Source organism: Gracilinanus agilis, chromosome 2 (genome assembly GCF_016433145.1).
Source record: "Gracilinanus agilis isolate LMUSP501 chromosome 2, AgileGrace, whole genome shotgun sequence".
NCBI classification, from domain to species: domain Eukaryota; kingdom Metazoa; phylum Chordata; class Mammalia; order Didelphimorphia; family Didelphidae; genus Gracilinanus; species Gracilinanus agilis.
In genome coordinates this window covers 355,579,294-355,591,335 of record NC_058131.1, presented here as the reverse complement: position 1 = coordinate 355,591,335, position 12,042 = coordinate 355,579,294, and the positions used below count along the sequence as shown (strand labels likewise).

Below are 12,042 nucleotides of genomic sequence, written 5' to 3'. Positions count from 1 at the left end.
CAAGATGTTTCCGGAAGACTGTGTCAGTCAGAGTTGTGTCTGAAATTATAGAAGAGTCTCCATACCAAGGACTTAGAAATTAGAAGATAAAGTTCAAGATTCAATTCAAGGAACATTTATTGTATAACATATATACACACACACATACATATATTTATTATGTTAGCCATCATTCCAAATATAGGTTAGCTAAGCATGACTGCCAATATATCTGCTCCCAGTCTAAATATTTCTTCTGTCTCTTGAGATGAACTAATACAGTATATCTTTTGTTGTTTTTTTTATTTTGAGATTAATAAGCATAAATAATATGAGCATTTCCATATCCAAAGCAGAACAGAAAAAGTCAGTTAACAAATCTTTGTGCACATTATCTTCATAGTAGAGGAACTGGGTCATATATGTCGAGTTTTTATCACTGTGAAGAAAAGTAGAGACAGGAACTAGTAGAATCTTCTCAATTGAGAAGCAGGGGTGAGAGGAAAGCTCAAGAAATGACAATATTGAATCATATAAATAGTCAATGAAGTCAACAACAATTGATATCATCTATAACAAAGTAGAATATAGCAGGGTTTCTATCTCCCTTATTCTGCGTACTAAATATATTTCCTTTAATGTAACCTAAAATTGTATTAGCTTCTTAACGGTAATTTTTATCTCATTTTATTTTTTACAATTAATAAGCAATTATTTTCTCTCCCTCACACACCACCTCACAATAACATTTTTTACCTGTCATATTACCTAGTTGGACCATCTTAAGTTTGTAGTCCATTAAAAATTCCAATTTTTCCAATGGGACTATTTATCTATCCAAGTCTCTTCTTACACTTTATTAGATATCTCTGTAGAAGTATTTTTGAATCCTAATTTTGTCACCTAATGTATTTGATATCCACCCTCACCTTTGAGCTTTCTACAAATTTTTTATGTCATCTATGCCTCTAATGAAAATTTCATCAAAATGTCCTTTCAATTGTTCTCTCCCCCACTCTTAATCTCTCCAGATCCCATTCATTCTCCAAGACCAAACCAAGTCTCCCCTCCACCATTAGCACATAGCTGTCCTGCCACATCTGACTTTTCTAGCACTTTGTACCTTTGAACTTATACTGCCTATTGTCATCATATTTGTTCCTTGCTATGTTTGACATAATGGAAAAAGCAGGGGTTTCAGAATCTAGAGACCTGGTTTTGAAACCAATTTATGTCACTTCCATCTGAGTGACTTAAGGCACTTACTTAAAGGGCAAGTCACTTAATTTAAATTGATAAATAACAACTTATCTTTCATTGAACTTCATCAATTGTAAAATGAAAGGGTTGATCAAGGATTTTCAACTTTTTTGTTATCATTAATCCTTTTAGCATTCTGGTGAAGCCTATGGATCTCTTCAGAGGATAATGTCCTTAACAGCATAAAATAAGATGCATAGGATTATATAATAAACCAGTTATGTTAAAATAAAGAAATGAGATTTTTTCCCCATCCAGATTCATGGCCAATATTAAATCTATTCAAAGGACATTTGGGTGGTCCACAGAGCTAAAGTTAAGTATATTTGGATTAGAAGATAAGTAGAAACCTTCACAGCTGCATATTTATGATTTTATTATCTTCCCCTTAAATATACTGAGGATTTCTTTAAAGGAAACATCATATCTCATTCAGCTCTCTCTGGACTGCATGCACTCAGTCTTTTGCACGATATGTCATAGCATCATAGGGTATAGAACTGAATGAAACTTCATAAACTAGTCCAACTCTCTAATTTTGTAGATGAGGAAATCTAAAGCTATGAAGGGAGGAGCAACCTGCTCCAGGGTACAGAGTGCTTTGATCAGTGTCAAATGAGTCTTGAAAGTCAAGAGTTACATGCTACAAAGAATTTTTCATTGTGATCGTATAGTCTTATAAACATAACTATGAATAAAGATGAGGTGGAGATAAGTTTACATCTTGTGATTTGCTGTACGGATGTTCCTTGCTCTGTGGCTCCTCAGTCAAGGCTCGTTTCAGGATAGCTGGCAGAGAGCGGAGCAACTGCTCACGAAAATCACGTCCAATGAAAACATAAAGCACCGGGTTGAGACAGCTGTTCACAAAGGCCAGAGAGGTGACTATTGGGCCCAGGCGTTGAACAGTGGTAGAGAGGACCTGATAATTCTTCAAAGAGGAGACAAATTCTAACCACTGGAGTACATTAAAGGGCAGCCAGCAGAGGAAGAAAGCAATGACTACAGCTATGAGGATCCGAAAGGGCTGGCTGGACGATGTATAATGATTCCACCAAAGCTTGGCACTTATCAGGCCATAGCAGATCCCAATGATAACCATTGGCCCCACAAAGCCACATAACGAACGGATGATGATAAAGGCATGGTACCGAGGGATGGCAATCTGCTTCCACAGCTCATGGTTTCCGTGGGTTTCATTCCAGATATCATAGTTATTGTAGCAGTAGGTGACACCATGGTATGTAATTGTGTCCTTGATCATCAGCGAGATGCCACAGAAGGCAAGAGCCATGAGCCAGGCCCCCAAAGCCCCCAAGGCTGCCAGGCATGGCCTTCGGTGCTTCCTGGCCCAAAGAGGCCAAAGGACGGTGACACAGCGGTCCACAGAAAACAGGGACACTAGGAAGACACTGGCAAAAAGGTTAAGGTTGTTCACGGAACCATGGAGTTTGCAGAGAACCCGACCAAAAGGCCAGTGTCTCTGTAGAATTACAAAGGTCATGTTGAGGGGCAGGGAGAGGCAGAAAGCAAAGTCAGCAATAGCAAGATTGATGAACCACACAGTGCTGACAGTACAAGGCATACGGAAACCAGCTACCCAGATGACAAGAGCATTGCCTACCGTGCCTAGGATGAATGTCACTCCAAAGATGGCTATGCACAGGATATCAAGAGCAGCCCAGACTGGATGGGGGGAGTCAACAGCTTTCTCTGACGGTGCCAGGGAGCTTTCCTGGGGCAATATTGACATGTTCTCCATGGGAAGGACCTGTAACAGATACAACTCGTTGCGGTTACCCAACAACAAATCAGCTGCCCTCCCAGTGTTTATCACCTATTTGTCTCTTCCCTCAAATAAGGATTTGGAGTGTTTTTCTCTTTCCCATCCTTCAAGTGGTGCAAGAAAAAGAATGACTTAAATATAGTTTACCATGACCATGATTGAGAAGAAAGAGCAAATTTTGCTGCAAAGCTGACTGAACTCGGCCACCGATTAGTTATTGACTAACTTTATGGCAGACATTATTTTGATTCTCTCAATCTGTTACTTCATTTGTGACCTACTTAATTCAAAGAGCTACTATCAGAACTACATAAGGTAACCTGGAAATAAGCTTTGTAGCAATAAAATATGGCACATATGTAAGGTATCAAAGTAATCATTCTCCCAAGAGCAATAGAGAAAATATTTGAAGTTCTCAGAAGTCAGGGATGAAAATAACTTCCTTAAAGACTCTTAGAGAAATTAGAACATAGAAATGATATACAGCTTGAAAGGACCTTAGAAAGCAGAGCACAGAAAACAGAATGTCAGCTAGAAGATACATTAAAGCACAAAGATTAAAGATAGAAGAGATCTTAAGGCATACACACAGATTACAATGTTAGAACGGAAAAAAGCCTAAAAACATGTATGATAAAATTTGAACACAGAGCAGGCCTAAGAAACAGCACATATAAAGTTATAGATAGAAAGATTACAATATGTGATATGGGCCCTTAGGATTAGAAGGGATTTGTAGGAAGGTCAGAGCTAGAAGGATCTCCAGAGAATAAACGTGTAATTTTATAGCCTAGAAAGAAACTTACAGCATGAAATATAGAATGGCATGAGTGCAAAGTTCTTGAAAACTTAGAACATAGAGCTATAGAAGTACAAAGAACTTCAGAACATACATAATAGAATTTGAGAGCCAAAAGAGACCTTAAAAAAACATAGAATTTTAGGACTGGAAGGAAACTTATAATGTAAAAAAGAAAATTTCAGACCTGAATATGTTCAGGCAGAAAAAGGACTTAGGAAATGTATATTTAGGGTAGAAAATAAAATGAAATGTAGTGAGTTAGACATAAATGGAACCCTAAAACTTCAAAAAGTAGAATGTCCAAAATGGATAAGACATAAGAAAATATTATCAAATAGAGAATGTTATAGCTGGAAAACCTCTTTGAACATAAACTACTATTAGAGCTGGAAATAAATACTAAATAGAATTTAGAATGTAAGAACAGATAAAGATGTTAGAGTGAATTAATGGGTGAATGAATGAATTAATGAATGAAATAGCATTTATAGTGTACCAAACATTATGCTAAAAATTAGGGATATAAGTAAAAAAGCAAAAAACAACAGTTCTTGCTCTCAAGGAGAAAAATAATAGTACTCCTAAGAATAATACCACAAATGATGCACTTCAAATTTAGCTAGTAAGAAAAACTAAGGAATAACAAAAGGAAAAAGGTTTAGCTAGTTTGGGGGTGGGGTGGGAAAGGAGGATCCAAGAAGCAAGATGAGGTACCAGTAAGTAATTATGGAAAGAAGGCACAGCTGATGAATTTTTATTTTGCTTCTGTTTTTTCTGCCAACAGAATAGAAATGAATAATAGAGAGTTGACACTTAAGATAAGTAAGAAAATACTAAAGGGGATTAACTATCTTGTAGAAAAATTAAGTCAGCTGATCCAGGGAAAAAAAAAAAAAACTAACACCGAACATGACTAATACAATTGCAAAGTCCTCATCAGGGATTTTTGCAATGTTTTAGTGAATGGGAGAAGTACTGTGGAATCAGAGAACAGTGAATGTCATCCAGATTTCTATTAAAAAGAAAGATAAGGAATATTAATGGTAAATTGTTGGCTAGTATTTAGTTTAATGTCAATTCCTGGAAAAATTCTGGAATCTATTATTTCATGGCAGGTAGGTGAAGAAGTGAATAAAGTGCCAGGTCTGGAATAAGGAAAATCTCAATTCAAATCCAAACTCAGATACTTATAGCTGTATCACTCTGGATAAATCACTTAACCTCAGTTTGCTTCAGTTTTTTCATCTGTAAAAGGAGGATAGTAGCACCTCACTCCCAGGATTGTTATGAGGATCAAATGAAATAATTGGAGAGTACTTAGCACAATAACTGGTGTGAAGTAAATGCCATATAAATTGGTTATTATTATTATTACTGGCATGGTTGGTGAACATTGAGAAAAGGAAGCAGTGATAGCAAATGGAGATTAAGTAGAGACTAGGTAAATAAATTTTGATACAGAAATATGTTGGATATCTCTGCCCCATAATAAATATTGTATATGAAAAATATAGAGAGGCAAGAGAAGAGATATGAACTGATGCCAGTTGAAAGAAATAGAAATAGGAAAATAGCATGTAAATTTATTACAGTAATGTAAATGGAAAGGACAGTAACAATAATAATTCTGAATGTTGTGTAAATATAATGATCAAGCTTGACACTGAGAAAGGGATATGAAAATGTGCTTCCCTCCTTTCTTTGCTGAAATGGGGATCTATAGATGAGGAAGACAGTATGCACTGTCATTTATTTGATATGTCAGTTAGTTTTGAAAAATTGCATTTTATTCCTTTTTCTTTTTAGTCATTTTTATATAAAAGATAGTTTCTTGATGAAGGACAGGGAAAGGATCTATTGGGGAATGAAAGAGATATAAAAAGAAAAGATATAATTTTTCAAGGAAGGCACAAAGGTGCTACTGAATATATCCAGAAATTATCATGATGTTTAAAAAAGTTTAAGCATCAATACATGCTGATTTGAAAAAAAAAAGTCATACCCAATGAAATGGATTTCCTTTTTATTTTTGACAGTTACTAACCAAATAGAACAAGGGGAAGTTATAAAAATAACCTATCTATATTTTAGCAAAGAACTTTAGAGTCTCTCCTGCTAATCTGACAGCTTATCCAAAGATGGGTAGGCTAAATGATAATATAATTAGTTGGATTTGGAATTGGACAAGTAATCCAACCTGAAAAGTAGTTATTAATGGATTGATATCATCCAGAATGGAGGAATTCCATGGAAAGACTCTAGGACAGTGATGCCAAACCTATGGCACAGGTGCCAAAGACGGCACACAGAGCTCTTTGTGTGTACATGGCTGCCTCCCCCACATCCAAGAGTTTGTTACTAGAAAGGGGGAGGGACTTGGACAGAGCTGCTCCCCTACTCCTCTCCCCTGCACCTGATGACATTGTTTCACATCATCCATCCCTCTGCCCAACAGCCCAATGCGAGAACACAGCGAGTAAAGTGGGTAGTTCACAGGTGGAATAACTGGAGGAGAGAGGAGAGCTCAGGCCACTCACCTCTCCCTCTCTACACTCACTGAGGACATTACTTACTTCATGTACCTCTCTTCCCAGCAGCCCATTGGGAGCACTTTCTACCACCCCTGTGTGCCGTAAGGGGGGACAGGGCACAAGGTCTCTGGTGGGGAGGGGTATGGCACTTGGTCTGGGAAGGAGGGCAGGGTCCAGCACTCCATCTCTAAAAGATTCACTTTCATTGCTCTAGGATATGAATTGTTTTGAGTTCTTTGATACTTTTACCAATGACTTAGATAAAGGTAAAGATGGTATGTTTATCAGATTGGCAGATGACAGAAAAAAAAATGGAAGAGAAAGTTAGCTCTAGATGTCTTAATGAGCTAAAATATTGAACTGTACACAAAAAAAGAGAATTCAGTAGGGATAAATATTATAATCATATGAGTTCAAAAAGTCAACTTCACAAGTACAAAATGGAAAAGAAGTGTACAGACAATAACTTTGCTTAAAGAAATCTGGGAGAATTTGATACATAGTCAAAGGATTTGAATAGCCAATTTTAAGAGGAAAAAATTCAAGCTTTAAAAAATGACCCAAATCACTAATAATAAAAATACAAATTAAAGCAGTTCTCAGGTACCAAATCACACCCCTTAAATTGTCAAAATTGACCAAAAGAAGAAAATGGAAAATGTGGGAGAAACTGTAGTAAAACAGGTATATTAACAAACTCTTGGTAGAATTGTGAACTGGTCCAATAACTGGAAAGCAATTTGGAACAATGTCCTGAAGCTATTAAATTCTGTCTATACTTTGATCCAACAAAATTAAGTCTATGTGCCAAAGAAATCAAAGTGGAAAATGACTCACTTGTAAAAAAATATTTATAGTCATTCTTTTCATGGTGGAAAAGAATTGAAAATTGGTTAGATGATCATTAATTAATAAAAGGCTGAATAAGTTATGTTATATGCATGTGATGGAATTCTAAAGTGCTGAATGATAGGATGAAGATCATAATTTTAGAGAAAAACCAGAAAATATGTATTAATTGATACAGAGTGAAGTGAACAGAATCAAGAGAATAATTTCTACAATAACAATATTGTGAAGACAAGAAGCTTTGAAAGCCTGAAAATTCTGATCAATAAATGACCAATCCTGATTTCAGAAGACTTGTAATGAAACATGCTACCCACTTCCTAAAAGACAAAGACTCAGAGTGCTGATTGAAAAATATCATTTGGTCATGGTCAGTGTGAAAAAGTGTTTTACTTGACTATATATATTCTTAATAGTGGCTTTGTGTTTTCTTTTCTTTCTCAATGAAGGCTGGGAAAGGTGAAGAAAACGGGTAGATTTTTTTGTTTATTTAAACAAATAGCTTTTTCAAGTTATCTCTCCTCCCTTGAGTTCTCTAAGCAAAGACTGGAGAATCGTTTGTCAAATATGTTGTTGAAAAGATCCTTTTTTCAGGTAGGGATTGTATTAGATAAGCTATGGAGGGATTCTTTCAATTCTAAAATCTATGATTCCTTATGTTACAGAAAAGAAGCTAGAGATGGGAGGAAGGAGGAGCAATATATTGGGAAGTCAGTATGATATGAAAACAGAAGATATTAGTACTATTTTTCTTAAAGAAAGAGAAAGGAAGCTATAGCTAAAACAGTAGAAATAGACTACCAACGATCACAGAAGGGTTTAGCATTGCCAGGATCAGAACTTGTCTCATGTCTTCCCTTTATTCCTAGCAAAACTCCCACTGTCCAGTATAATCATCTGCCTTCATCCTATGTCCTCCCCAACTTGACTGTGAGTCTCTCAGAGGAAGAACTTTTTATTATGTTGCTTTGGTTGCTCAGTAGAAGAGTATACATGCAATAAATGTTTACAGATTATAAGAATAATAAGGATAGTGGTAAAAATGAAAATGATGAAAAGTGATGGGACATAATTTCCCACCAGTTTCTAGATGTGTAGCTGAATGTTAAAAATAGGACTATCCTTCCAGAAACCACCTATTCATCATCTTCCTCTCTCTTACCCAATGCTTTTTTCTTAGACCCCACATGCACCAGTCACTGTTCTCTACTTCAGAGGTTCTCCCCCCAACATCTTCTATTTATAAAATGGATCTAAGGATCGCTTGCCTTACCGTGTATGTCTGTGTCTCCAGGTCCCAGGAAGCAAGTATCCTTTGACTGCTTTCATTCCATGCCATGTCTGTTTTCTGAGATGACAACACTCCCTGCTGAAGGTTTTTAGCTCCAAGACTTTGCAAAGGAATGGGCAAAGACTTGTGGTGTGGTGTGATTATCAGTAGTCAGGATGATGTAAGAAAACAGCTGGGGAGAAAGAGGAACATGGATAAAAGTTTTATGACAAGGCTTTTATTTTAACACACTAATTGGGAGTGGGATTATTCATAGATTATTTGATGGGAGCTATGGAAGATAACTTGTTTGAAATTATAATGTTGATGAGTATTACACTGTAACTACTTTAACAATTTTTACTGATATCTTAGCTTTATATAGCCTTTATATCTCCCAAAATTCTCTTCTCCCCTCCTAGGGTGCTATACAATATAACAAAGATTATTTTCTGGTGCTCCTTTTAAGATATTTTCAATAATCAAACTATATTGATGTGATATCTTACCCTTTAATTCCCTTCTAAATCTATTCTTGATTTCATCTTCTAAAGATTATTCCAGCTCTGGCATTCTATATCATTCTAAAGTTCTTCTAGTTCAAAATAGTCTATTCTATTTCATAAAGTGCCCTCTAAATCTGACCTTTACTTTATTCTCTTGGGTTCACTCTGACTAGATCATCTTGTCCAGTGATTCCCAAAGTGGGCGCTACCGCCCCCTGGTGGGTGCTACAGTGATCCAGGGCAACGGTGATGGCCACAATTTTTTTTGTATTACATTCTATTCTGAGTTCAATAAATAGTTTCATAATTTCCAGGGGGTGCTAAGTAATATTTTTTCTGGAAGGGAGTGGTAGGCCAAAAACGTTTGGGAACCACTGAATTCTAATCTAATTCTCTGTTCAATGTAAAATCTCACCACAATTCTATATTTTATAATTGTATGACCCTTCCCCCCACCACCATAGTTGATCATAGTTTTCTGAAAGTGCATTTTCATTTTTCTTCAGATATTATAATTCATTCAGCATTTCCTCAATTGATTAATACACTTAATTCCCAAGTTTTTGTTGCCCCCCCAAAGTGCTTCAACAATAACTGTGTAACATTGGTCTTTGTTTTTTTTTCCTTTGATCTTGTTAATGTGTAGACTTAATAGAACTAGAAATGAATCAAAAGGTATGCATGGTAAATTTAGGAGCATAGTTTTGAATTACTTTTCAGAATGCTTTGAAGTGTTCACAGCTGCACCAACATTGAATTAATTCACATGATTTCCCATACCCTAATGGGTCTTTATTTTCCTTTTTTCTCAACTTTGGAAATAAAATAGATTTTAAATCAGTCCTCAGAGTTTCTTTAATTTAAATTTCTCTACTTAGTGAATTAGAGATTTTTGCATGTCTGTTTAAAACTTAGATTTCCTCTTAAAATTGCCTGTTCGTTTCCTTAGATGATTTATAATTTGAGGTATAATTACTATTCTTATAATTTTGAATAACTTACCTATATATCTTTTTTTAATTTATTTAGAATTTTCCATGTTTATGATTCATTATTTTTCCCACTTCCTGGAGCTGACAAGCAATTCCACTGGGTTATACATGTGTCATTGTTCAAAATCCATTTCCATGTTATTCATATTTGTAATAGAGTGATCTTATAACATCAAAACCCTAATCATATTCCCATTGAACCATGTGATTGATCATATGTTTTTCTTCTGTGTTTCTGCTCCCACAGTTCTTTCTCTGGATATGAATAGCATTCTTTCTCATAAGTCTCTCAGAATTGTTCTGGATCATTGCATTGCTGCTAGTAGAGAAGTCCATTATACTTGATTGTGCCACAGTGCATCCCTCTCTGTGTACAATGTTCTCCTGGTTCTGCTCCTTTTACTCTGCATCAATTCCTGGAGTTCTTTCTAGTTGACATAGAAATCCTCCAGTTCATCATTCCTTTCAACACAATAGTATTCCATAACCACCATATACCACAATTTATTCACCCATTCCCCAATCATTTTCCAATTTTTTTGTCACCACAAAGAGCACAGCTATAAATTTTTTGTACAAGTATTTTTCCTTGTTATCTTTTTGGGGTACAAACCCTTTGCACATAATTCCAAATTGCCCTCCAGAATGGCTGGACCAATTCACAATTCCACCAGCAGTGTATTAGTATCCCAATTTTGCCATATCCTCTCCAAGATTTATCACTTTCTTTTGCTGCCATATTGGCCAGGCTGCTAGGTGTGAGGTGGTACCTTAGAGTGGTTTTTATTTACATTTTTCTAATCAGGAAGGATTTAGAGCACTCTTTCATGTACTTATTGATAGTTTTGATTTCTTCATGTGAAAACTGCCTGTTCATGTCTTTTGACCATTCATCAGTTGGCAAATGGATTGATTTTTTGTACATTTGACTTAGTTCCTTATATATTTGGGAAATTGAACCTTTATCAGAGTTCTGTTATAAATTTTCCCCCAGTTTGTTACTTTCCTTCTAATTTTGTTTGCATTGATTTTGTTTGTACAAAACCTTTTTTAATTTGATATAATCAAAGTCATTAATTTTACATTTTGTAATGTTCTCTATCTCTTGCTTGGTCTTAAAATCCTTCCTTTCCCACAGATCTGACAGGTACAATATTCTATGTTCACCTAATTTATTTATGATTTCACTCTTTATATTTGTCATTTACCCATTTTTAATTTATCTTGGTATAGAGCATAAGATGTTGATCTAAATCTAATTTTGCCCATACTGTTTTCTAATTGAAAGTGCATTTTCAATGATGAGGAAAGTGAGGATTTTCACTTCTAGACTTATTCTGCTCAACAAAAGTTGCTAGAAATAGTTTTTTACTTTGTAATTCTGGGAAGTCTTTCCCAGTCCTTTATATTACATTTAACTCCAATTCTAACATCCTGAAATGTCCTGGACAACAGCCTGAAAGATGTTTATAGTGGAAAACACATTGGATTTTGAGTCATAAATCCTAAATGTGAATCTCCATTTTCCCCTATCAAACATTTAGTGCTTTCCAATAGAAGGTAAGTTACTTGAGAGTAAAGAGTGCTTCATCCTTGTACTTTTATCCCCCACACCTAAAAGTTTCTGAAACATAGTTGTCACGTAATGGTTTCTGATTGATTGATAGGTTCCAATTGATAGCTATATGATGCTGGACATGTAATGTCCCCTCTCTGGGTCCCAGTTTCCTTATGTATAAAAACAAAGTTTTAAGCTAGACCAGGAATTCTCAAAGAATATCATTTGACGATGGAGTTTCAGCAAGGTGTTTTTTAAGAATTCCACATTATCTAGTCCCTACCCTCTTATTGCCTTTACTTCTTTAATTGAGTCAGGAAGATCATAATAGAGGAAAGTAACAATAATAACTCTATCAACAGATGTGTAAAGCTGCATCCTTGATGTTAAGTACTGGAGAAGTAAGGAAAGAGGAAATGGAATGGTCAGAAAAATAGGCAGATTCCCAACGTTGGTGTCTTCTGTCTTTTGAATTATTCATTGTTATACCTGGCTAGCAAAGAACAATT

General features: G+C 35.6%; 1 protein-coding gene across 1 annotated transcript; it reads right to left on the bottom strand.

The window, feature by feature from the left end:
• Window positions 1–1,927: 1,927 nt before the first annotated feature.
• LOC123235508 (N-formyl peptide receptor 2-like) lies at window positions 1,928–8,546 on the bottom strand. Its single transcript, XM_044661653.1, has 2 exons — window positions 8,481–8,546; window positions 1,928–3,010 (listed from the first exon to the last, which is right to left on the bottom strand). Exons 1-2 carry the CDS (start codon window positions 8,544–8,546, stop codon window positions 1,928–1,930), a joined length of 1,149 nt encoding a protein of 382 aa, XP_044517588.1.
• Window positions 8,547–12,042: the final 3,496 nt, after the last annotated feature.